The sequence below is a fragment of the Pipistrellus hanaki genome, assembly GCF_964339955.1.
Source record: "Pipistrellus hanaki genome assembly, chromosome: 8".
In the NCBI taxonomy this organism is placed as follows: Eukaryota; Metazoa; Chordata; class Mammalia; order Chiroptera; family Vespertilionidae; genus Pipistrellus; species Pipistrellus hanaki.
The window spans coordinates 58,215,936-58,243,183 of record NC_140510.1 but is presented as its reverse complement, the minus strand read 5'-3'; the positions used below and the strand labels follow the sequence as shown (position 1 = coordinate 58,243,183).

General features: G+C 47.9%; 1 protein-coding gene across 3 annotated transcripts in view; it reads left to right on the top strand.

The window, feature by feature from the left end:
- Positions 1 to 15,650, top strand: part of INPP5D (inositol polyphosphate-5-phosphatase D) — a 94,506-nt gene extending 78,856 nt beyond the window's left edge. For all 3 annotated transcript variants that reach the window (XM_084891755.1, XM_084891754.1, XM_084891753.1), the window contains 6 exons: positions 2,158 to 2,245; positions 5,647 to 5,796; positions 6,311 to 6,407; positions 8,563 to 8,829; positions 12,550 to 13,162; positions 14,554 to 15,650. In XM_084891755.1, coding sequence (XP_084747881.1) covers positions 2,158 to 2,245; positions 5,647 to 5,796; positions 6,311 to 6,407; positions 8,563 to 8,829; positions 12,550 to 13,162; positions 14,554 to 14,556 — 1,218 coding nt within the window. In that variant the 3' untranslated portion in view covers positions 14,557 to 15,650. The remainder of the gene's footprint in view (positions 1 to 2,157; positions 2,246 to 5,646; positions 5,797 to 6,310; positions 6,408 to 8,562; positions 8,830 to 12,549; positions 13,163 to 14,553) is intronic.
- The last annotated feature ends 11,598 nt before the right edge of the window (positions 15,651 to 27,248 follow it).

Below are 27,248 nucleotides of genomic sequence, written 5' to 3'. Positions count from 1 at the left end.
AAACTGAAGCAGATCCCAGAGAGGTTTGTTCATGTCACATGATTTAGCAACAGACCCCTGAGGCCCCAACTCCCCTGCAATAGTCCTACAGCCTGGTCAGCCACAGCTCGGAGGGTTAAGTGAAGGTGTAGAGAGGAGTCCACTGGCTCCTACACGAACACTGAATGCAGAGAGAACTTGTCATGACCATGACCCATGTGAGCAGAGGGTCATAATTAAAAACATGTAGGCAAAACTTAATGGGAGTACATTGATGTTTAATGCTGAAAAAAATGGTTTTCTACCTGAAACCCAGGACTGTTTTTATGATGTGGAATTTATGGTGGACACATCCAGATGTTCATGCTGGGTGCACAGTGGAGAAGGACCTGCTTCCTTGTCCCATAACAAGGGAGGGGCACATAGAGGGAAGGAATAAGTCTGGGGAAATCACATGGGTGGGGGTCTCAGGCTTCCCCTGGAAGGTTCTTCTCAGAGGTGCCAACCTAGATGAGGTTTGAAGGATGGCTTGTAACAGGTAGAGGGAGCCATCCTCTCCCAAGACTCAGGTTTCAGGGGCTGGGCTGCCCACTGACATTAACTGTTGATTGGAACCAACTCTTGGGCCACACACTCAAAAGGCCATATAATCTCAGGAGCAGAGGCCAATGCCCGAATCACAGTCTCCTAATTCAGGTACACTCTGATCGGGGAGTGAGGTGGAAGTGAACTGTCCGGGTCCTGGGCTGTTTTCGGGCACTGAGTCCTGGTGGCTCTTGGCTCCACGGTGACATCCTGCCTTATCCACCTCCACACCCTGCTGCGTCTTCTCCCAGCTGCTCCCATGCAGCACCCAAACGGCTTCTTTTCGCCTTTGTTTGTAGGGAAGGATATCAGCAACCCAGTCCCTGCAGCACTTTGTCCACTTCCAAGACCTGATGCTCCTCCTATCTCTGTCCCCTCCTTTCCACCCACCACCACCTCACCAAAGTCTCTGTCCCTCCTTTCTTCTTGCTAAATCATCCTGATTCCTAATGCATCTTTCTGGAATGCCCGCCTCAGTCTGGCCTACCCTGCTTTATCCTGTCCATTCTCTGCTGTTGCATGGGATGAGCCCAAGCTCCTCGGCGTGGCTCCCAGCCCCTCCGCCATCTCCAGCCCCATCTGCTCCCCCAGCACTCCCTCCTACTCCCTGAACCCTGCCACCCACTTCTCTTACCTCCTCTTCTCTCTTTATCCCCTAAAACCCCCTCAGGACACCCTGACACTCTCTCCTGCCTCCCTCCACTCTCATCCCCACCATGGTGAGTGTGTACCCACAGACATTCCTCAGACATCAGCCACTTTGCTCCCCCTGCTGCTGAGAGGGCAGGGCCTTCCTGCATCTGCTGCACCTGGCCCAGGCTCAAACTTCTAGCCGGCCATCATGACAAGTCAGTGAACAGAGTGGTTGGTGTGGCTCTGGAACCCCAGAATGCTTAGAGCCCCACTGTGATGTCCTATCATTTATCCTGGAACTTTCTGTCAGTCAACATGGCACTAGGCCTGCACCAGAGGTCTCTGTGTATCTGTGGGTGGGAAGGAAAGGGACAGCCTAGAACAAGGTAGTCGGGGACTGGGGACCTGTGCCTGTCATCCTCCTACTCGCTGCAGGACACCCCAGACTCACCGGGGACTCTGCATGGGTGGACACAGAGGCCCCTCCTACCCAGATGGGTTCAGCCTTATGGTACCACCTTCCCTGCAGCCTCCATCCTAGAAAGGGCCGAGGGAGAATTGCTCCCTGCTGGGGAGCCTGGGGTGGGGGTGGTACCTACAGACTTGGTTTCTGGTTCTGTCCTATTTCCTCATCAGCCTGGCCCCACTCCCAGGATCCTGGGGACTGCAAAGGAGGGCAGGGAGACAGAAGGTGGGGCATTCTTGGGGTCATGCCCTGACCCTGGGGCACGGAGTGCAATGTGATGGAAGGGGACAGGAAAGGAAGCTAATTCCACCTGGCTGTGTAGGGGTACCCATGGGCTCCTTCCTGCTCTCTGGGCATGAAAAGCAGAGATTCAAATTTGTTTAATGACAACATCTACAGGCCTGTTTTCTCCAGCATCCCCTCCTCTGGGCGGGCGGCCCTCCCCTGCCTATCCCCAACTTGTCCGCTCTAATCCCATGCACTTCTCTTTGCAGCTAAAGCCCATTATCTCCGACCCCGAGTACCTGCTGGACCAGCACATCCTGATTAGCATTAAATCCTCCGACAGCGACGAATCCTATGGTAAGGGTCCCACGGGTGCCATAGGTGCCACACCTGCTGTTGGCTGGTGGCTCTGGTGTAGCAGGCATCTCCAACACAGAAAGCCCTTCTGCCTTTCCCCATCCTACTCTCCTGTTGATCCTTTCTCCATCTCAGGGCTGTAGACTGACAATAACTCCTAAGTCATCTTTCTTGCCCCTTCAGCTTCTGGGAGTAATGACTAGTAGCTACAGCCCCTCCCATTTACTAAGACTTTCCTGTGTCAGATTCTGTGCCCAGGGTTTTGCAGGAATTTTAAATTTTAATTCTGACAAGACCTTATGAAGCAGACAGTATTCTCCCAATTAGTCAAGGAGAAAACTGAGGCTCAGAGAGGTTAAGTGACTTGCCCACATCACACAGGTCGGAACTGGCTGAGCTCTTATTGGAACCTGGGTCTGCCCTGCATTGCTCAGTGCTCAGGCTGGTGGCTCCACCAGCTATCCTACTGGAGAGGCTCTGTCTTCTGTAACGTCTCCAGCCTGTCCATGGCTCCCGCCCAAAGTCACGTTCACCCTTACACTTGGTACATTCAGGGTGGCTACAGCAGGGAGTGAGAGTAGCCAGAGAAAGGCTGAAGGCAGGAGCCAGATCAAGCCAGGCTAGCGACAAACACTTTATCCTGGCAGTAGTAGGAAGCCATCAGAGTCAGACAACTCAGTAATGTGATCAGCTTTCCATCTTACAAGTAAGTGTTTGCAGTGATCAAGATGAGAGATGAGCCCTGGCCGATGTGACTCAGCAGTTAGAGTGTCAGCCCACACACCGAAGGGTCATGGGTCCGATTCCTGGTCAAGGGCACATACCTAAGTTACAGGTTCGATCCCTGGCCTAGTTGGGGAACATGCAGGAGGCAACCAATCAATGTCTCTCTCACATTGATGCTTTCCACTCTCTCGGAAAAACAATGGGAAAAATATCCTCCATTGAGAATAACAACAACAAAAATGCAAAAAGAGAGAAGAAGGGCCAGAGTGAAAACAGTTACAGTAAAAATGGAGGGACAGGATAAATTTGAGAGGTGTGAAGAAGGGAAGTGGTTGCCTAGCTGGCATGGCTCAATAGTTGAGCATTAACCTATGAAACAGGAGGTCACGGTTCAATTTCTGCCTGGGCTATGGGCTCCATCCTCAGTGTGGGGCATGCAGGAGGTGGCTGATCAATGATTCTCTCTCATCGTTGATGTTTCTATCTCTCTCCCATTCTCCCTTCCTCTCTGAAATCAATAAAAATTAAAAAAAGAAAAAAAAGAAAGAAGGGAAATGGGTTGGCCTTGGCAAGTGGGTTGTTGCGGATGGCCCCACACTTCTGGTTTGAGTAGCTGGGTTAATGTCTTGTTTCCTGATCTGGGTCAGCTGCGATGAGGAACAGGCACCAGAGATAGAGAAGGCACAGCCAGAGAAGTGATAGGACAGGCTGTGGCGTTGGGGATACTGTCAGAGTTGGTTTGCGAAGAAGACAAAGTTATGATAGCAGATGTGCCGAGAGACCCAACAAAATAAAAACCAAGCCACAGTCCTTAGACAGGGTGACTCGGGGCCATCCCCATACTTGGAGACGAAGTTAGGGCGAGAATGGCAGTGAGGAAGCAAAGGGTGTGAGGCAGGCCAGAATGTGAATCTGCTCCAGGCAGGGAGGGTTGTTTCCAGTGGAGGAATTTGAAGGTGCTCTGTGCTGATGGTGAAAGGCAGGAAACAGAAACAGGCAGAGACACGAAGGTGCCCGTGGGTATTGGTCGGCCACTATGCAGGCTTTGCCACAGCCCTGGGACTGAGGTACAGTCACTGCCCTTATTTGCCAGAGGTGAGGACATGAAGTGACTTGTTTAAGGTCATGTAGCTACTGACTTTAACAAGCTACTGTGTGACCTTGGACTTGAACCTAGGCAGTCCAGCTCCAGAATCATTCCTTTTCCCCTTCCCAGTACAGCACTAGAAAGAGGGTCCCTGAGCCAAAGCAGGGACAGGCAGAGCCTGGGGGGGAAGAAGGGGGTTGGCTCCGGATCTTAATCTCCTATCCTTCTTAATGGTACAAAGAGAAAAATGCGGTGGCAGGAAACAGGAACTCAGGTCTGATGGTTCCATTTCCTTAATCAAATACTGTATTCTTCCTTTGTTTCCTCTTTTTTATATTCATAAACAGCAAATCATGATAGTAACAAAGAAAAAAAAAAAAATCCACCAGCAGTCTCATTCCCCTCTATAGAAATCCTTTTTATTTTGGTTTCCATCCTCATCCATAGGCATAGGTCCTAGATTTCTAGATTTCTAATCATCACAGAGACACCATTTATTTTCTCCTTTCCTCACCTTGTATTAGATAAGACCCAGTTTCCATAACCCTCCAACATGGTCTTTGTGATTGTGGCTTTTCGTGGCTTCATAGTATTCCATGGATTTGCTGTAGCCTCATTTTTCACAGTCGTTTTTATTCCTGTTATTGAGGCTCTGCCAGTTGCTTTTGTGAGTGTTACCAATAATGCTGAGATGGATCTCTTTGGGGACATTTTTTGTTCTCCTGAAGCTACATTTTTTTATTCTTTTAAATCATCTTTTTAGGATGAGTTTCATATTTGCTGGTCAAAGGGTATACGTATGCCCATGACTCTTGGCCCTTGTTAACAAATTGATTTCCAGAAATGCTGTCTTGCCATGTGGACCTTGCCGTGTCCCAAGGTCCAGGTTTCCCTGAGCCTCGCTGGCCCTGGGTATTTTTCTTCCTTCTGTTTTGTGATAAGTTCATCTCTGTGAGAGAGTCTCTTTGTGCTACTTCGTTTGCATTTGTGATTGCTTTTGAGGCTGAATGAATTTCCATTTATTGAAATTAACCAGCTACAGTTCTCTTTTGTGTGAAATGACTGTTTGGGTGATCTGCCTATTTATCTGCTGGGGATTTAATTTTGAGGAGTTCCTCGGGAGTTCAGATAAAATTCCTCCTGTGTGAAGCTGACTGCAGTGAATGGTCCCAGTCAATCATCTCATTTTTGTGTGTTTTTTTTTTTTTCCTCTGTGTAGAAGCTTTAAACTTTTATATTCTCTTACCTGTCAGTCTTATTTTGTCATTTCTGACATAGCTTCAAGCCTTAGAAAGCTGTCATTCCCTCCAGCCAGCAGGTTAATAGTTAATTCTGTTTTTCTGGATTATCTATTATTTAATTTTTTTTTCACAGCAACTCATCTACATGGAGTTCATTTGCTATAAATTTTGAGATGTTGTCCAGATTACTGAGACGTTCTAAAATGTTTATTCGATGATCCCTGTCTTAGCCATCATCTGAACGACTGTCTTTGGTGGCAGAACTAACTCTCCAGGCCAAACTCACGGTGTTTCTCCTGTGAAATAGCAGGATCTTGACATTACTGTTGCCCCCTCCATGTCCCCAGGTGAGGGCTGCATTGCTCTGCGGTTAGAGGCCACCGAAACACAGCTCCCCATCTACACGCCTCTCACCCACCATGGAGAGATGACAGGTCACTTCCGGGGGGAGATCAAGCTGCAAACCTCCCAGGGCAAAATGAGGGAGAAGCTATACGGTAAGTGGGCATGACTCCCTTCTCCTCCCGCAGCCCCGCACCTCCAGCCCTCATCAGCGCTGCAGGATTAGACAGGAGTGAGGGTTCTCTCAGCAAAGCTGTTGAATATTCTCTCTGAGAGCCAGGCATCATCCTTGTTTGATAGATGGGGAAACTGAGGCACGGAGAGGTTAGATAATTGACTGAAGGTCATATACCAAGAAAGCAGCCAGCCCAAGGTGAAGTGCATGTTCACCCAGTGCCAAGCTGAGATTGTAAACATGATGGGGTCCTGCCTCACGTGGACAGTGGGACAGCAGGGCTCACTATATGTGGACCCTCAGCTCCTCAGAGGCCGCTGGGCCACCAGGGGTGCTGCCTCCCATGGACGTGGCCCTCAGAATCTTGCTTAGCCCACCTCCCCAGGCAGCAGTATGCACCATCCAGTTCTGGCATGTTCATGGAAACCTCTGCCAACCTGGCCCACACCTGCATGCTGGGCCCTCACCTGCTTCTCCTGCCTCTTCCCTTGCAGACTTTGTGAAGACTGAGCGGGATGAGCCCAGCGGGCCCAAGTGTCTGAAGAGCCTCACCAGCCACGACCCCATGAAGCAGTGGGAACCTGCCTCCAGGTAGGGCAGGGGGGTTGCCAGGGCTTCACAGACTAGCCTGCCTAGCAGACCAAGGACCAGGGAGGGTACGCGGAGTGCAAAGAAACTGAGAACCAGGAAGAAAGAAAGCTCAGCCGGGAGAGACGCTGTCCTGACCACAAACCCATATCTCTGGGGGCTAGTGTGACTGGACCAGGCCAGGAGACTCCTCTGTGTTGGAAACTTCAACTCCATTCAACAAACATGGGTTGAACACCTACTATGTGACAGATTCTAGAGAAACCAAGGCACATTAGGTGCCAGCCCTGACTTAGGGACTCATAGCCCACCCAGGAGAAAGCACCTGTGAAGGTGGCTGCGTGGAATGGTTGCCGTGTCTCCCAGGGACAACAGTCTTGGCTTCGTGGCCACAAACCCCATCTTGTTCCTAGGGGAGAGTTCACTGGGGGAAATGAACACAGGCTGCTCTTGGCAGAGACTGGGCTGGCAATAACCCAGAATTTAGAAGAATCCCCAATAGCAGTCACCCCAGCTCTGACGTGGTCTCAAGTCCCAGAAAGAAGCCCGTGAAGGCCGAAACTGGTTTGGCTCAGTGGATAGAGCATCGGCCTGCAGACTCAAAGGTCCAGGGTTTGATTCCGGCCAAGGGCATGTACCTTGGTTGCGGGCACATCCCCAGTAGGGGTGTGCAAGAGGCAGCTGATCAATGATTCTCTCTCATCGATGTTTCTAACTCTCTATCCCTCTCTCTTCCTCTCTGTAAAAAAATCAATAAAATAAATATTAAAAAAAAAAAAAGAAAGAAAGAAAGAAAAAGAAGAAGCCCGTGAAGGCTGTCATAGTCTCATACCTGCTGAGGGAGCAAAGCTGTGCCATTGGCTGAGCAAAAATCCAAAAGCCTCTGCAGAGCCCCCGTGCGCTCTGCCCCTGCTGGTCCCCACACTGCCTGTTTTTCCAGCCAGCCCTCACACACACCACCCACCCACTGGAAACCCGGGAGCTCACGTCTCCAGCCTGTTTCCTCGTCTACACCCAATCTCGGAGGATTGTAGCCATGGATGCTAAAGTATTCCCTCTCCTTCTTTTTCTCCCACTATTACCTACCAATGAAAGCATCAAGGCTCTCACATGTCTGCTCTGCTCCAGAGTCAGGGTCAGTGTCGGTCTACAAATTATTTTCCCTTTGACTAGTATTAGAATTAATATTTGTTAAGCAGGCACTGACGGCTGGGAGTGAGCTGTGCACAGAACCAGGCTGGCTGAGCAGAAGGGAGCTGGGCGGCTTTGTTATAACCTGAATACTCAGAACTCTGCCTGTTCGGTCTCATGACAGCCCTGTCTTACAAGGACAGCACTTCTGTCACCAAGAGGCAACACAGTGTTGGTGTCCCAGGTCCCCAAGTTTCTAGTAACCCCTCACCTGAGTCTGGGCCATTCCCTTGGCAGCTTTCATCTGACTTCCCATGTTCAAGGCTTTAGCCTTGACCTTTGTCCCTTCATCTTCAAATGCCCACCTGGCCATTTCCATTCTCACGCCTCACATGCAAACGTGCAAGCTGATGTGTCTCAGGTGGAACTCTCCATTTCCCCCACCCCAGCCTGCCCTCCCCCCACGGTCACTCAGCCCCACCAGCCTCAACAGCTTCTCATTCTGTTCTCCCCACTTGCTCATAGGCCCTCTGAGGGTTCCTGGAACAGTTAAGTACCTCTCACCTCAGGGCCATTGCAATTATTCTTACCACTGTCTCCCCCACTTCCTTCTTACCTGCCTCCTCAGATAGGCCTTCCCTGGCTACCCTATGCCCAGTGGGTCCCAGTGCTCCTGCAGTCTATTGCTGCCCTTTTGTGGTTCTCATTCAGACTTCAGCACTGTACAAATCCCATGCATCTCAGTTCCTGAGTTTTGTTTGTCTCCCCAACCAGATCTGAGATCCATGAGAACAGAGACTATTATGCACAGCCATATTGCCTCTGCCCGACCCAGGGCCTGGTGCACACTAGGTATTCAGAAACTATTGTTGCATGAATAAATGATGAATGAATGAACAAATGAAAGAACACATCCACTGCCCAAAAAGTGAAGGAGTTGAGGAGACACTGAGGGGTCCTGAGCAACAGCAGAAGGCACCATCCTCAGGCTGGGACTGACTTGTGACTTTGTATGTCTCCCCCACAGGGTCCCTCTCTGCAGTGGCTCCAGCATCACAGAAATCATCAACCCCAGTTACATGGGGGTGGGGTCCTTTGGGTACATAAAACAGACCCTGTCCCCTGACCAGCAGCCCACAGCCTGGAGCTATGACCAGCCACTGAAGGACTCCTCCCTGGGATCTGGAAGGGGAGAGGCCCCTCCAACACCACCCTCCCAACCGCCCATATCACCCAAGAAATTTTCATCCTCCACGGCAACCCGGGGCTCCTGCCCCAGGACACAAGAGTCAAGGTGAGTGTTCTCTTCACCAAGACCTCTCCCTTCCCTGCATTTTCACTGCTGGGAAACCCAGCCCTAGGACAGAAGCTGCATGAGGGCAGGGGCGTAGGTCCACTTTAGTCTCTGACTCATCCATGGGACCTGGAACACAGTAGACATTCAAGAAATACTTGTGGAATCTCCAAGTCCTACCCTATTAGTGTAAACTTGGTTTTTTAAATAGAAAACTTTAAAGATATGGTCAAGAAAAATACCTCCTATAAAAACTACATTTATTGAGAAATACATTTCTATAACCAGTGAACCCTTTGGGCAATCTCTCACTCCCTCAAGGCCTTCTGGGGCACGGAGGTGGGAATTTCCATGGAGAAGTCCCTCTCCAATACCAAGTTCCCTTCTCTCTTCTTAACCATGAGGTGCCTGTCCCAAGGTGCAGCTTTCCTATCTCTCCTGTTAAGGAAAGTCAGAAAAAGCCACAGCTGAGCCTGGGAATGCCAAAGGGAGAGAGCAGTTAGCCTGCGGAGAGGCAGAGGGGGGCCTTTGGCAGTGAAATTTCAGCAAAACTTCAGCAAAGGCCAGGAAGTTAGAGAAAGATGACTCAGACAGCATGTGTCAGGAGGAGGGAGCCAGGGGCAAGCCCAGGCCAGTAGTCAAAGCCACAGCCACCTCTCATACGTGCCACCGTAACCAAGAAAACCATTCATAAGCATCTCATGAAGCATAACATAGGGAGCCGGGCAAGTATCTAGTAACCATGGATGACAGATGGAAATGAAAAGTGCAGAGCCCAATTAACCATGATCGAAGATGCGCAGATTATCATGAGCATCGTCTTTCCTTGGTGGCTGTCTTTACTGTTTAAAGTGACTTCAGGGGGCTGCTCTCTTTTGTGAGCTCTTACGTTCCTCAGTGATGTTTTCTGTCACTTCCTAGTAGCCAGGGAAGGGAGTGCTGTCAAACAGTATTCTCCCTCATCTCACTACTCCCCACCTTTTTGAGGGGCAGTTTACAGTTTTATTCTTTAAGCTTTTTATCTAAAAAAAAAAAAAAAAAAAAAAAAAAAAAAAAAAAAGGATAAATAAATGGAAGAAAGGACGGAAGGAATAGAGGATATGGCAGGTGGGACAGGAGAGAACAGCACAGGATAAGTGTGTGGGAAATGTGTTCCCTCCAGTTTCATGGATCACAGCTTCAGAATGGGGACATCTGTAAGCAAGGGGCCCCCAGGGTGTCATTCTAAGCTCACTGCTCACCAAGGAGGTGATTAGAGGCAAGAATCCATCAGCTCCCACCCCTGCCTGCATCCCTCTTAACTGTTCTCAATCCCTGGCTCAGCCTGAGCAAAGACTGTGGAAAAGGGAGTGTCACCAGCATTCCCCATATCACCTCACCATTGCCCTACACATAAGTAGGATGACCAGCCATCCCAGTTTGCCAAGCCTGTCCCTTTTTTGCACTAAGAATCCCACATCCTGGGAGCCCCTTGAATCCTGGGCAAACCTGAACAACTGGACACCCACTGAAGTCATGTGGTTAGAAAGATGGCTCTTCTCAGCTCCTGCTCAGTGTTTCACCACTTTAGAAAAGAATCAACTCCAGAATCAATTTGTGAAGTAGAGTCCTTTTGCCACAGAAATTAACTCTGTGCCATGGATATTGGTTGGTTTGCTTACTCTACAACCATGGTCTACTATGGGAATTGGTTTCCTATCACCTTTGGTCATGGAAATAAGACTTTTACGTTTTTGTTGTGATTTTCCCAGTCTCCCCTGCCCTACCAAGCTTTCCCCTCTGCAAGAATGACAGCAGCCCCCTCCCAGAGGCGGAAGTTGAGATGCACAGTCTCTGCTCTTGTCGTTGGGGAGTGAGCTCTGGAATTTAAAAAAGGCTCACACCCAGGGTCCTGCCCCTAATTCTTGGAGGCAAGTCCCTCCTCCTGCTCAGCCACGTGGAGTGGGCTGTAAGGTGTCAGATCTTGAATTTTTCTTTTCTCCCTCTTGCCTTTTTATTAGAAGATGATGGTCAGTGCCACTTGTACCCTCCCACACCTTCCTTCCTGGGGCTAAGTCATAGCAAAGGTCTTCGAGGTTCCAGACTGGGACAGAGGGGGGCCTGTGGTGAAGAGGCAGCTTTCCAAAGACTTCCTTCAAGGCTCCAGCATTCCTAGTTATACAACTGCTTCCAGGACTTTCCCAAGAGGAATGAGCCAAAAACTGAGTCGACAGTCAAGCCCCCATTGGCATGTCCCCAAGGCGAGCCTTTCCAACACCCCCGGTCATCTTGTCTCATTGGCACCTGGGCAAGGATGACCTTTCACCCTGCCCCCTGAGCCCACGCCTTACTCCCCAAAGTGTCTGTTCACCGTGGCTTCTGAGCAGTGTTTCAGCCCATCCCATCAGTGAGAAGTGCCAAGTTCCCAAGGACCCACATTTTCTTCATGACAGCCTCCTTTTTGCAGAAAGTAGATCCCAGAAGACTCTCCCAGGAGATTATGCAGTTGACCAGAAAGTAACATGTGGTCCCATTCCTGGTTCTCATAATTTGCTCTGCAGGAAATCGCCTTATGTAAGAGCCATAAGAAGCCAGGAAACCCACAGAGGCAGCGCTTACCTGGTTTGGCCTATGATAGGCGCTCCTTCTCTGGCCACAAGTAAGCAGGCCAGCAGCAAGTACAATAGTTTGCTTGCTGCTGGCCTGTTTCCGCATATCTCTAGGTTCCCTCTGATTTCCATCATGTTTTTCTCCCCACCCTACATGAGTCCATGAAGGAAACTGTGGTCACCAGGAGCTCTCCAGGGAGAGGGCTGTGCCTTAGGAAGAGAACTATGTTAATCGGGAACATCGGTCCCTGCGCCCAGATTTTGTCCTGTTCACAGCTGACTCCTGAGCCTGGGGTACATAGTGGCTCATACATGTCTGTTCAATGACATTCCCTGACCTGGACTCTTAGGTAGCACAGATGGTGACTGAGGGTGTCTGGTCACCTGCAAAGCTTTCGTTCCCTTGAAGGTCAGAGCAGAATTTGCTAGAGACAGCAGGGAAGCTGAGGAATCTGTGAGGGGAGCCAGGAAGATGGGTCTGTTAGCAATAGTGAGGGGCAGGCTGTGAAAGGCAGGCCTCTCTGATGAGGACTGAGGGGCCGGTTTTGATATTGGCAGTGCCATGTAAGCCCTCTCTTCCCTTCCTACAAATCCTTCAGCAAACTCCCCTTGCTCACCAAGGCTCTGGCGGCAACTGAGATTATCTATGTGAGCATCAATATATAACTAGCTAACACAGTTCCTTTTCCTTTCATTTTTAATATTTTTAATTTATTTCAGAGAGAGGAAGGGAGAAGGAGAGAGGAATGGAAACAGCAATGATGATAGAGAATCATCGATTGGCTGCCTCCTGCATTCCCCACACTGGGCATCGAACCTGCAACCCAGGCATGTGCCCTGATAGGGAATCAAATCATGACTTTCTGGTTCATAGATCGATGCTCAACCACTGAACCACATCGGCCAGTTTCCTTCCATTTTTAATTTTGTTTTTAATTGAGGTGAAACTCACATAACATAAATTACCCATTTGAAAGTGAACAATTCAGTGGCATTCAGTATTTCACAATGCTGTGCCACCATCGCCTCCATCTGGTTCCGAACATTTTGATCACTCCTAAAGAAAAACCCATAGGCATCAAGCAGTCATTCCTCATGTGTTTTCCCCATTGTCCTCCTTCTCGTGTTCCAGGCCCAGTGACGTGGGGAAGAACACAGTGGAGCCTTTGCCTCAGGAGGACCCCAAGCTGGCCAAGCCTGAGATGTTTGAGAACCCACTCTATGGATCTGTGAGTTCTTTCTCCAAGCTGGTTCCCAGGAAAGAGCAGGAGTCTCCCAAAATGCTGAAGAAGGAGCTCCCGCCCTGCCCAGATCCAGGAATCTTGTCTTCTAGCATCCTGCTCTCCAAAGCCCCGGAGGCCGAGGGCAGCAAGGGGCCAGGCAAGCCAGTGCCTACACCTGCACCCACACCCATCATCACTCCCACGCCTCGGCTCCGCTCTTTCACTTGCTCATCTTCTGCCGAGGGCCGGCAGGCCACGGGGGACAAGAGCCAGGGGAAGCCCAAGGCCCCTACCAGCTCCCCAGTCCCAGTGCCAGCCAAGAGGCCCATCAAGCCTTCCAGGTCAGAGTTGAGCCAGCAGGCCCCACCAACCCCAGCCCAGCGCCCTCCCCTCCCACTCAAGAGCCCAGCGGTCCTACACCTGCAGCACTCCAAGGACCGAGACTACCGTGAGAATGCCGAGCTCCCCCGCCACAGCAAGCACCGGCCCGATGACACACCGCTCAGCAGGACTGCCATGCAGGTGCCCTGGGGTGCCTGTGGGGGTTCATGTGTGTGTGCGTATGTGCAACACAATTGTCATGCTAAGGAGTGTATGCACATGGGCTCACGTGCATGCATGGGCACATATGTGGCACAACCACCATGCCCAGGAGTGTGCTTGGATGCACAAGCGAGTGGGTGTGCGTGAACACATGATACAACTACTGTGCCTATGTGTAGTGTGCATGTGAGCTCATGTGCATGTACCTGCATGTGTATGATATAACCTGCCATGCCCAGGAGTGTGCTCAGGTGCACATGAGCTGGTAGGTGTGCATGTGAGTATGAATGTGCATGATCTGACCATCCAGCCTAGGAGTGGGTTCTAATAAACAGTGGCTCTGGGAGTTGTTCTGTGAGGAAGGGGTGGAGATGGGATTTGAACCCAGGCCATCTGTGCCAGGCTCAGTGGATAGAGCATTGGCCTGTGGACTGAAAGGTCCCAGGTTTGATTCTGGTCAAGGGCACATGCCCAGGTTGTGGGCTCAATCCCCAGTGGGGGGGTATGCAGGAGGCAGCCAATCAATGATTCTCTCATCATTGATGTTTCTATCTCCCTCTCCTTCTCCCTTCCTCTCTGATTAAAAAAATAATAATAATTTAAAAAAAAAAACAAAGAGCCCAGATCATGTACATTTTATTCTTATCAGCACTAGTATTAGTACTTAAAAATTTCCCAATATTGCTGACACTGCAGATGCAATGTCCCCTTCCTTTTCATAAAATAGATTTCTTTTTTAGCAGAACTAATAATGAGTAGAACTGATTGTGGGGCCAGAGTGTCTTAAGTTTGAATCCCTGTTCCCCAGCTTCCTGGCTCTGTGCCTTGAGCCTCAGTTTTGACTCATCTGTAAAAAGGGGCTATTATGGCTAGCTAACACCGTTCCTTTTCCTTTCACTTTTAATGTTTTTAATTTATTTCAGAGAGAGGAAGGGAGAAAGAGAGAGGTGGAGATTGGCTGCCTCCTGCATGCCCCCCACTGGGCATCGAGCCTGCAACCCAGGCATGTGCCCGATAGGGAATCAAACCATGACTTTCTGGTTCATAGGTTGATGCTCAACCACTGAACCACACCGGCCAGGTTTCTGTGGTTATAATGCCTTATAATGCCTCATAGGCTTATAAGGAAACTTAAATTTTATTTTATATCATTACTGTATGTTATCATGTACATCTAAATTATGTATTTACATGCTATTTAGTCCTATAACATACGCATAGAACTATATATATTTAAGGTACTTGGCTCTTTTTAGCACTCTGTTAAAGGAATCCTGGACTAGCCCACAGTGTGCAGGGACATGGGGACTTGGCTTAAACCTGGCCTGGCCAGAATACAGCGCTGACAGTCTTCTGTCCTTGGTCCACAGTGAAGGCCCCGGTGAGCTGCGGTGAGACGTGAGCCCAGAGGAGCAGCACAAAGCCACTCGGACCCTCTCCTGCGACGTCCTGTTGGCCTCTCCTACCCAGCTTCCTGTGCAGGGCTTCAAACTTTTCAGGAGAGGCCAGCTTCTGTGGTCGGCAGAGTGTGTTGGCTTCGAAACTGGGCCCCAAGTGCTGAGGTTGGAAGAAAAAGCACACCCGAAGGGCAGCAAACAACTCGGGCACCTGGGCCCCCAGCTTGATCTTGGTACTTGGGACCCAAGAGCCTTGTTCCGGTTATCATTTTGAAGAAAGGAACTAAAGCGCTGATTTCCAGGTGGAAACGTAAATAATAATAATGTCAATAATAATAATGGCTGCATGTACTACGTGCCAGGTACCTGCTAACTGATTTACAAACATTATGAGTTGAGTCTTCTTCAGCCCACCAAAACCACATTCCCAGACCCCCCCAGTTCAAAACAGTAAGTTCTGAGTGGTTTGGACTAAAGCATTAAAAATTAAGGCGAGTGCCCTCCTGGAGTGAGATGGCTCGACCTTCAGGGAGCTGGAGAGTCAGTATTAATTTAGGGTACAAGAAACCTGACCTGGACACAAAGTGCATTAGCTAAAGCCCCCAGGAATTCAGGCAGAGCTGGTGCTGGGATCAGGGGTCCCTCTGGGTCCTCTCAGTTCTTTATTCTGAAGAAGGACAATCAGTTCTTCCCCTTCGTGGAAAGTCCAGCTTCGGCCTGAGCTAGAGATGCCCAGGCCTGAGCCAGGTCCCCCATGCCTTCCCTGATATGGGCAGCCACCACCAGACCAGCCCCCAACACTCCCCACCTGGCTGCCTGGAGGGTGGGCCTCTTGGTGCCCCGCTCTCAACACCGTGCAGCCTTTTCTTTGAACTCTCATGGCTTTTGGCCCTGCTCCCTTGGTTACTAGCATAGATTGGTGACATCTTTCCTTGTTTTGCTTTTTCACATAACAGAATTAATGCAAGAAACCAAATCTAGAAGTGTGTGTGAGTGCCTGAGACTGGATATGCACCCACATCCCCTTGTGTGCAGTCTGTGTGACCAATAAATTGTGCCTCTCTCACTCAGCTGTCATCTGTGTGGCCTTTTTTCCTGACATTCAGCCACAAACAATGTTTCTAGGCTGTTGGGGGTGTAGAGCAGCAGCGAGGGGAGGGGAGGGGAGGATGTTGAGGTTAACAGTGGTGATGGGCAATCTGGTTAGAACCAGTTTGAAGTTGGGCCTGGACCAGGAACAGCAGTAGATGTCACACATCACGGAATTCCAGGCACCCGCAGCTGCCCAACTTCCACCAGAGTCATCTCCACAACCACCACCTGCTGCTCTGCACTCACAAGCTCCTCCAGGTTTTGTAAGTGTCAGTTGCTAAGCTCCAGAGACAATAGACACTCCCCAGGTCGTGGGCCTTCACCTCCCTGCATTTGGGGACAGCTTGCACTGCCCCCGGGTCAGGGAGTGGCCCCAGTGCAGAGTCAGAATGGGTGCTGCTTGGCCCCACCTCCAGGGTACTTTGGCCTGGGCTGCTGTTCCCACCACCTCTGGCTACTCAGCCTCTGCTCTGTTTCAGACCTTAAGGGAGTGGTATTCTTGGCAGCAACGGAGCAAACCGTTCACAGGCCTTTAGCAATGGCCTGTGGAGGCTGCCAGCGTGCACTGGCATGCTGGGAGTGAGAACAAAGAGCTTGAGCTCTCACCTTCACTGAGAATGAACATCCAGGTCCTCACCACCATTTTTGAAGGTTCCCAGGAGAAGCAAGTTGAGCAGCAGCGTGGGGTGCACCTTGGACTCCTTTTGCTCTGCGTTCTGGTGACCTGAACAAGCCCAGAGCCCCTTATGCCTCTCGCCAAAGCTCCGACACAGATGTAACTGTGCAGGAACCTTATTTTCTTTATCCTTTATTTTGATTTTCTTTTGCCTTTGAGTCTAACTAGCTTCACCAAGCACCCTGACTCACCCACCTCCCTCTTGATCATTAAGCCCTCAGGACAGCTGGTTCTGGTCAGCATCCAGTGGTCTTAGGAACAAGGTCCTGGATCTGTTGACTGGAGAGTCAGAGTTTTCAATCAATATCTGAAGACAATATCTCGGCCTCAGTTGTGTATTAGCTCTTGACCCAGGAAAGTGGAACAATCTCACAGAACAAATCTTTGTGAAGCTGGACAGACCAACTCCAAGGCTGAAATCAGGACAGAAGCAATGATCCATTACCCCTACCCTAGTGCCAACCAATCAGTAGAGACCAAGACTCTAATTTCTTTCGTCACCATGATTAATGATTTTTTTTTTCTTATATAATCCGTGCCATCTTTGAGTATGAGCTACCTGCGACTCTGGGCATGATGCCATTTCCTTAATAACTCCTTACTTTCTTGGCTGTAGACTCCTGTTCACACCTTACTGGGCTTTGATGCATGCAGGCAAACGGAGCCTTTCTGTTGGGTAACTCAGGCTGTGTGAGCACCAACCAGGCTTTGTCTATAAGCTGGTGGACAGCAGGGCCCGCTGCACTGACTGGAACTGGAACACCGTGAAATTAAAAACTTTCACCCTTGTGCCTTTAACCGCTCAGCCCCACACTCAATCCTCGAGATCCCTGACCACCTATGTCCCTGAGTTCTGGTTGTCACCATCTACTGAGGGCCCCTATAGCCAGATTTCTCTGCCATTTCTGCTTTGCTCCCAATCCAACGCCTCCCAAACACTCCTACAGCAGGATGAGAGGGGACCTGTAAACTCCTACCACTTCATCACCTAAGTAATTTATAGACAGTCCCTGATTGAGGGTGGTTCTGTGGTTCAACTTGTGATTTTTTGACTTTACAAAGGTGTGGAAATGATACACATTCAATAGAAACTGGACTTCGAATTCTGAATTTTGACCTTGTCCCAGGCCAGTGATATTTCTCTTGTGATGTGGCTGCTAGCCACAGCTCCCAGCCAGGCAGCCCATCTCCAGGGTAAGCAGTCAATATTGTGTTGCTAGTGGTTTTTGGATATAGTTTTCTGAGCTCCTTTAAGGTAGGCTGGGTGAAGCTATGATGTTTAGTAGGTGAGGAGTGTTAAAATGCATTTTCAAATTATGGTATTTTCCATTTGCCAAAGGTTTATGGGGTTGCAACCCCATCGTAGGTGGAGGAGCATCTGTGTTTTATGCCAGCTTTTCTTCACAAGCTCCCAAACCAAGCAGGCGGGTTCATGAGCAAGCTTCCTCACCAGAGTGCCCCACCCCCAGATGAATTCTGCAGTCTTTTGAGATTGCGGGGGCTGCTACAGTCACTTTTCTTTTTTTTAAAGAAGCAAATTTTTCTCCTTTGCATGATTCTATGCATGCTGGTTGAAATCAGCAGATTTTGTGCCAACAGAAAGATGTTGTTATATAGTGGTTGTTCTCTAATAGCCCCTGCATGGGCACCAGGCACCCTGCTCGGCCTGGAGACCCGCAGCTGCACCATTTCCTAGGGACTGACAACCTTTGAACTCCTCCTCCTTCCTGGGTTTTGGTTCTTTTCTATCCTCCTAGGAGGGAAATTAGTCTTCAGAAAAGCTCTCTCCCACAGCTATCTCCCCTAACTCCAGCCTATAGGTTCTCTCTTTGCCTATCCTTAAAATAACTGCCTTCTTTCTACGCAAGCTAATTTCCATGGAGATTCAGCTATCTGGGGGCCCAGAAGCTTTCTGCAAGGCAGCAAACCCAGTTCCCAGCCTTCGCTCCAACAGAAAGAGACCCTTAGTAATTCAAATGCCTGGTCTCACGCACACAGACCCTTCTCCACCCCCCAACACACACACACACACACACACACACACACACACACACACACACACTTCAAGGTCCCTTTACCTGCCAGTGTTGTTGGGAAAGGTCCCTTTACCTGCCAGGTTTCTGGGAAACCTGCACTATGTCACAACAACACTGGCAGGTAAAGTCCAGGACAGTTGAAGAACTTTCATCTTTGACCTTTTAATCACTCAATCCCTCCTCAAGATCCCTGACCACCTTTGTCCCTGAGTTCTGGTTGTCACCATCTATTGGGGGCCCCCTCCAACACACACATTATTTTTTTTAAATATATTTTATTGATATTTTACAGAGAGGAAGAGAGAGAGATAGAGAGCCAGAAACATCGATGAGAGAGAAACATCTATCAGCTGCCCCCCGCACATCCCCCACCAGGGATGTGCATACAACCAAGGCACATGCCCCTGACCGGAACTGAACATGGAACCCTCCAGTCCGCAGACCTACGCTCTATCCACTGAGCAAAACCGGTTTTGGCTAGACACACATTATTATATGAACAGATTTTCATGCCTGTTATTTTCTGTTTGAGTAGCTAATCTTCACTGGTCAGTTCTCTCTCAGGTCACAGTCTGTTATGTGGATTCCTGAGCTCTGGGGAATGGGATTTATCTTGTTTTTCATTTCCTAAAAGTATGATCTCATACTGGGCACTTAGGTCTTCTGAGCCTCAGTCTCCTCATCTCTAAAATGGGGAGAAGGGTGCCTAGTGCATGGTGCAGTTGTGTGGATTCCTGAGCCCTGGGGAAACTCGGCCTGCCTTTTTAGACACTAGTTGATGCTCATTAACTGTAGCCCCTCCCTCTCCCTGAAGACAAGACTGGGAGGGGAAAAGTTCAGGCAGCCATGAGGGAGGCAGCTGAGCAGGCACTGTAGGAATGTCCTGGAAGAGGCAGGTAAAGGTGAGAGGTAGGTGTAGGCAAGAGCATGAAACAAGCCAGTCAAGAAATCAAGGGGCGGGTTGAGACTGGGAAAGCCTTGAAGACAATGGGCAATGAGAGGCTTATTGAGGCCAAGGAGGAGTTAACTGAGGCCAGGTGGACTAGTTGAAGCCAAGAAAAATAAGCTACTTGAGGCCAAAGGAACTAGTTTAGGTCAGGGAGACTAGATAAGGCCAGGGGACTAGTTTAGGCTTGAGTAGGGGATAGCTGAGGTGGGGCAGGGGTGAGGGGCTAGTTGGATAGCTACACATATCAGAGCTGCTCAGATTGCCTGAGCCAAAGGGAGTGCACCTTGGGGACACATAGGAAGTCCTTGTGCAGGTGCCCAGCCATGCTTCAAGGAGCTGGCCAGTGCTCCTTGCCATTTGGACGTGTTGGCAGTTCCAGTCACCACACAGCAGTTCTGTGCCCTTGGCAGTTCTGTCCCTGAGACTCAGCTCCAGCACTCCTGTTTCTCTCTCCTTCCCTTACCAAGCAAGTGACTCCTGGCCCATGCTTCATCCTGCAGGGACTTGAGCAGACCGTGACAGGAGGTGAGTGAGGTGCCAGATGCAAAAGGTAAGTGGCACTCACTCTCAGTGCCCACCTGAGCTTGCACTGTCTTCAAAGTAGTGCCCCAATGCCTCACTTGCCTCACCCCAGCCCTGGCTTGCAGAGGAGGTGGGAGGAGGGAGCACTGGATTCCAGGAGGAGCTGAGTTCTTGTGAAATGACAAGGCGCAGGCTCTGCAGCACTGGCAGGGCCCTGGAAAGGAGGGAGAGGGGCAAAGGGGCATATGGGAGAGCCCTCCTTTGCATTATGTAGAATCCTGTTTTTGTGCATAAGATATAAACTGAAGTTTCATGCCTAATTTTGAGCATATCCCCAGAAATTGTCTTGCTTCAGTTATTTTAAAAGAGCCTTCAGGTTAGGTAGTGATCAACAGCCCAGACTCTGGAGCCTGCAATCTGGGCATGTGCCCTGACCAGGAATTGAACCACAATCTCCTGGTGCATGGGTGGACGATCAACCACTGAGCCACACCGGCTGGGCCCCGATGACTATTATACTGCTGAAAACACCTGGTATCTCCCCACCCCCAATGTGGCTTATTTGCTCGTCCAAAATATAAATATATTAAGCCCTTGTTATAATATTATGTGTACTAGAGGCCTTGGTGCATGAAAATTCATGCACTGGAGCGGGGGACCCTCATTTCAGCCTGCCCCCTCTCATAGTCCAGGAGCCCTCAGGGGCGGGAGGCAACCCAGTTGATCAGGGGAAGCCAATGCCCCCATCACACCTCTGCTGCTGCCACTGCCAGCAATGCAAGCCTCAGCTGGTCCTGGTTAACTGAGCCTCAGGCCAGTCCTGGGCAGCTAGGCAGCTGCCATCTGAGGCTTGCCTGCACCTCGGCCTGCTTGCCTGAGCCTCAGTCAGTGGTGAGCACAGGAGGACCTGAAGCCCTCAGTAGGGCTTTCTTTGGTGGGAAGCCTGTGGAGTACCATGCTCTCCCCCCCCTCACGCTGTGGACACCACCATCTTGTGATGGTGTGATGGTCAATTTGCATATTACCTCTTTATTATATAAGACAACTCACCCTAGCAAGGTTTGTTTCAGACAATAAAAAGTATTCTCTCCAGATTATCTTCTCATTACTAATACACACTGGGCCACCCTAAGGTCAATTTAAGAAACTCGTGTTTTCTGATATGAAAAGATATTAAATGTCACTAATTAGAGAAATTCAAATTAAAACCACAAAGAGATATCACTTCAACCCTGTCAGAATAGCTATCAATAAATCAATAAACAAGTGCTCATGAGGATATGGAGAAAAAGGACCTCTCATGCACCATTGATGGGAATGCAGATTGGTGCAGCCATTGTGGAAAGCACTATGGAGTTTCCTTAAAAAATAAAAAATAGAGCTGCCTTATGACCCAATAATTCCACTTCTGGAAATATGTCCAAAGAAACCCCAAACACTAATTTGACAGAATATATGTACCTCTTTGTTCATTGCAGCATTATTTACAATAGCCAAGATATGGAAGCAATCTAAGTGTCCCCTGATAGACAGCTAGGTAAAGAAAATGTGGTACTTATACACAATGGACTATTACTTGGTCATTAAAAAAAAAAGAATGAAATTTTACCATTTGCAACAGCATGGATGGACCTAGAAGATACTATTCTAAGTGAAATAAGTCAGACAGAGAAAGGCAAATATCACATGATTTCATTTATGTGTTGAATTAAAAAATAAAAATAAATGAATAAACAAAACAGAAACAAACGCTTAGATACAGAGAATAAACTGATGGTTGCCAGATGAGAAAGGGGTTGGGCCATGAATAAAAAAGGTAAAGGGATTATAAATTGGTAGTTACAAAATAGTCATGAGGTTGTAAGTACAGCATAGAGAATATAGTCAAGAATAATATAATAATTTTTTTAAAAAAAGACAAAAAAAAGAAAGAAAATAAAAATAAACCCAAGTCTGAATTTAAAACATTTTTGCAATCATCTATAGTTACATAGCAAACCACCCCAAAACTTGGTGGCTTAAAACAACAGCGACACTCTTTGCTCACAGATCTGCAGTTTGGGCAAGGCTTGGCCCAGCTCCACTCACGATCAGTGCGTGGGCTCGAACCATCTGAAGGTTCATTCATTCACAGGTCTGATGGTGGATGTTGGCTGTCAGCGGGAACACCTGTGGCCTCACCACTGAAGTCACGCAGAATCACTTCTGCTGTCTCCTACTTGAAAAAAGCCCACATTCCAGGGAAAGAGAAGTAGACTCCACCTTTTAATGGGAAATGGGTCAAAGAACCTGCAGACATGTTTTAAACCCCAAATCCTTGAAGAGAAATGTTGATCATAACTGATGGGCAGCCAGGATAGGAGTCACACTATAAGATACACAGGAAACTTCTTTAAAATTCTTCTTGTCATCTCTCTCCCAAGGAACCATGTGTTCAGCCCTCAGCTCCTCTACTTTCTCAGTCTCCCTCCCTCCCCTTTCCATCTATCTCTACTGTCCTCTCTCTATCCTAGCTCATGCAATCTCCACCCCCTTTTTTATTGTTAAATTTAGACTTTCATGTTTTCCCTTTCCCCATGGTCCATCTCTATCAATTTCCTCCAAGGAACCTGCAATAAGTCTTTCCTTCTAAAGAAGGTAGGAGGGATAGGTTGTTGCTCTTTAATATTTTCACATATGTATATGTGTATGCACTTGTGTATGTATATAGTTACATATTAATCTAGTACTTGAGATAGACTAGAGATCTTTGTATGCACATAACCCATGAATATAAAGAGATGCACCTGAATGTATAAGAAACAGGGCACACTCAAGGGAGACCTTAATAAGAAGACTATTTACAGAGATGCAGGCAGACACATGAGAATTCTCCAAAAATGCTGAGGCATCTAAGGACTAGCAACAGCAAGGAACCATTGTCTCCTTTAAGATATGAAGGGTCTAAGGGTGGTATTACCTAAGGCAGTGAAGAGCTGGAGCCATAAAAGAAATCAAGAACAATAGGGAAATAGAAAAGGTGTGAGTTAAAGATACCTTGACCTCCCTCTTCTCCTGGCCTTTTATTCCCATTGGCCAAACCCAGCCAGAGGGCAGAGGACAAGGGAGCCCTGGTGGTGGTACTGTCATAGGGGTTAGCCTCCAGACTGAGAAGGACAGAGAATGTTTGGGGAGGACAGTGCAAAAGGAGAAAACCCAAGGCATCTCATTGCAGAAATGAGTAAGATCCCCTTTTGATGGCAACTCTTTCAAACTACACATACATTGGGAGGAAAAGATGTTGGAGGGGACCACATGTCTAAACAATTAAGGAAAACAGACATTGACAGCAATTGGAATGACAGCCATTCTTAATTGCATGAGCTAATGAAGTGGGATCCCTGGCATGACTTACTCCAGAGTAATTTATACTTGGCTTAGAAAGCAAATGGTTTTTATAACAGATTTTTCTCTAATTATGTTTCCCTTGTGTTAATACGAGGCTTTGATTCCTCGAATAAATACCACAAAGCAAGATGGCTTGAAAGTACACTGAGCACCAGGTGGAAGCCAAGCTGGGGTTCGCCCTTCGCTGCACACCATGCAAAAGTAAATGGATGTTATTGCTTTGGCTTCCTGGGGCCTGCTCTCTGCAACTGGTTTGTAAAGGCATGAAGGGCAGCTGCTGTATCTCCTGCTTCTTCTGGATCCCTCTAAAATTGCAACACTCGGACTATGCCGTGTATAAGCATCCCCTGGAGAACTTGTGGGAGTGCAGGTTCCCAGGCCCACCAGGGTGGTGGATTCCCTTGGTCTGGGTGGGGCCCAGGGATCTCAATTTCAACACGCATTCCAGCTCATCCTCCTGGAGGTCAGTGCATTACATTTGGGAAAAGACGGTTTGAAGTCTGGCCATATGATTCATACACAGAGGAGGCAAAGTGGTGTGATAGATGGAGTGGGGTCAGAGCTGGGTTCAAATGCCAACTTCACCACTGGTGCATTGAGGCCACTTACCGTCTCTGTCATTTGCAAGAAGGTCACAATGCACGTACACTTGGAGGTAACAACCGAAGAGTGAAAACCATGATTGATACACAGTGGCATTCACCGTTTGCACCCTGAAGCTTCTTGAACAAGCCTTTCTCAGGATGAGAGGGCTCTGGGAGTCCAACCTTTGAAGACCCATGAGAGCCATCCCGAGATACTGCATTTCATACATTTCAGAGTTTTTGAGGCTCACTCTTTCTTGTTGCACTCAGGAAATTACTGTTCCTTCTGCAGCATATGGATAACAGGTTTCTTACCCATTCTCTTGATATTGGCATCATATCATTCGACAATATGGTGTTAACAAAAAATATTAAAACTAACCGTGTTAATTTTTTGGTTCTGGTTCATCATGTAGCATGATGAGAAGGAAAATCTTTTGCACAGCCCTAGTGGTGCAGAAATGTTAAGAAACTATTCTAAATATAGACTCCCAAGACAGAGGGACTGTTTTATGTCATTCTGTGGTTTCTTCTTCACAGTGTGTTCTGTGTGCTGGAATACAGATTTTTAATGAAGCCAGAATGCTAAATGTAAGTGAACCTTTGCTCTCTGTTCATTGCAAAAGGCATTTGTTATATTTAATTGGATGTGCATCTTAGCATCAGACCCCTAAGCAGCAAAGCAAAAAAAAAAATCAGACCTCATAATGCAACAGCCTTGATTATGCTAAGAATCTAACTACCACTGTGGGTCTTTCCTAATCTACTGAACTGACCTTCAGTGAATACATGTACAAAGAGTTTCTAATAATTGTTCATCTTAAATCACCCTAATTGGACATGAGTAGGTGATAATATGTGACTTGAGGAATATTTTACATAATATAATTACTAATCCTAGATGATACATAATAAGCTTCCATTTTTTCTGCCAATAAATAGCCTACGAATTCTGCTTGTTATGGGAAATAAATTTGAACTGCAAGCTGTTCCAAGCAAACCGTTCAAAACATTTACTTAAAACCTAGGTACCAAGTCTAGTAGCCTGTTAGTGACAATAAAATCTGAACAAGCTCTAGACCTATGTTTCTCAAACTTGGGTATCCACAGAATCACCCAAGGGGCCCCCTTTGCAATGCAGGTTCTGGGGCCACCACACAGAGTTTCTGATTCAGTAGTTCTGTTGGTGGGGTGATGTGAAACTTGGAACAAGCATGTTAAAGAGCTATGCAGATGATGCTGATGTAGCTAGCTATGGACTAACTAGTCCGTATTTCCTGGAGATGTTCCTTCTCTTATATGTACCTGCCCATCCCCTTACCTGTGAGCAGACTCCCGGCCTAGGCAACCTTTTCAGCAGTGGCCGGGAGGCAGGTATATATCTAAAATTAAGGAATGTTCTTTGAGCTTTTCAACTTCTCTTGACTCAATCATGACAATCACAAACAAGGCAAATATTTGAAAATCCAGCAGGTTACCTATCTCAGGGATTGCTCAGAGAAGGACTAATACCGAATGTCTTTGTGCCAAATGAAAGTTCATTGTCGTATGTGTTCTATACTCGATCCTCACTACCCCATAGGCTGGGTCTTAGTGCCTTTTATAGAGGGAAAAAAATGAAGGTTCAGGAAGGTTGGGGCACTTGGCGAAAGTCACACAAGAAAGACGGAGAACCTCGTCTCCCAACCGTGCCTCCAATCTCCAAAGCTATTCTTTCTAACAGCATGTTATGAGTTTGGTTACACCCTTCGATGGTGTTGCTAGTGGTTAGGGTTGAGGGTTCAATTCCCAGTGAAAGGCACATGACTGGGTTGCAGGTTTGATCCTCAGTGACTGTTGGGGCTCTCTCTCATACTGATGTTTCTCTCCTCACTCTCTGTTGCCCTCCTGACTTCCTACCACTCTATCTAAAAATCAATGGAAAAAATATCCTCAGGTGAGGATTAACAAAAACAAAATTAAAAAAAAAAAAAAAGAGTTTGGTTACATTGCCAGGATATTTGAAGGTAGGTTAAGCATTTTACATTAAAAATGAAAAAAAAAATTACTTCTTGGAATTAATTTACGTATAAAAGAAAATTACTTATGTATTCTTCTGCAAAGAAAATTATTAAAACTCTAAGAAAAGTCTCCCTCAGTCTCTATTTTCAAACCTTTTACAATGCTTCAATCTTACAATTAGGTATGAAATAGAAAAATAAGGTGAATCCTGATTTGCCCCTGGTTTTCCAGTCCTTTAGCACTGCCCAAGGACATGCTGACTTGGCTCTCTGGAGCTGAGCAGGGCATTTCGTGAACTGTTTCCCCATGGGATCAGAAACACAATCTTCACAAACCTAAGTGCAAAATTTTCTAAACTGACAGTTGTAGTTTGGATGGTTTTGTAGTCTTGATGGTCTGCTCAGAGCTCAGTTTCTGGTGAGAGCCCACTTCCTGGTTCACAGATGACCATTATCTCCAGTGTCATCACAGGGCCGGAAAAGAGGGTCTCTCTTACTCCTCTTAGGAAGGGACACAGCCATCCTATCGGATTAGGGCCCCACCCTTATGGCCTCATTGAACTTTATCTCTAAAAGCCCTATTTCCACATACAGTCACATTGGGGTTTAGGGATTCAACACATTGATTTGGGGACAGTGGGGGCAGGGGAGGGGGCGTGACACAATATAGGCCACAGCAGACAGAGACAGTAATTTCCCAGGAAAGAAGCAAATGGATTTCCTACTAAAGACAGAAAGTTCTGTCTGAGAAGGTAGCCTTCCAACCCTTTTGTGGCGAAATGGCCAGTGGATCTAGAAGTCAACATGTGGCATTCCCAGCCCTTACAATGGTGCCCCAGAAGATGCTGCGACTGCTGTCTCTGGCTCCCAAATGTCTTAAACAGAATTATATCAAACCAATCCATAGGTGAACACTTCCTGGCAGGCATGCTTTAGTCACAATGGCTTCCCTGCTGGGTTTTGGGCAAATCAGGTAAGCTCTGGCCTTAGGGTTGCCTTAGGCTGGGTTCCCTAAAAGCAGAGCCTGAAACTGGGGTTCTTGTACAAGAGATTTGTTGAAGAAATACTCCCAATATGGGCATCAGGCTAAGCCAGGGGAGGCAGGATAGGCCAGGGCAGCCTGCCCTGTGGGGAGCTCCAGACATACTCTACAAAACAGAGAGTGACCCCTGCAGAAGCAAGGGCACAGGGTACCTTTGCCCACTCCCAACTGTCATTGGCTTGGTTTAGAAATTATATTCTCTATTCATTTAAAAAAAAATGTTGCCGATGAGGATCCAGGGACACATTTATTTTACATAAATTGGATTTATACCACCTACTGCTTTTATTATAAACATTTTAAACAATATATAATAGTCATTTACCTCTTATTGTTGGAAATATAGATTATTTTCAACATCTCCATTTCTTCCAAGGTTC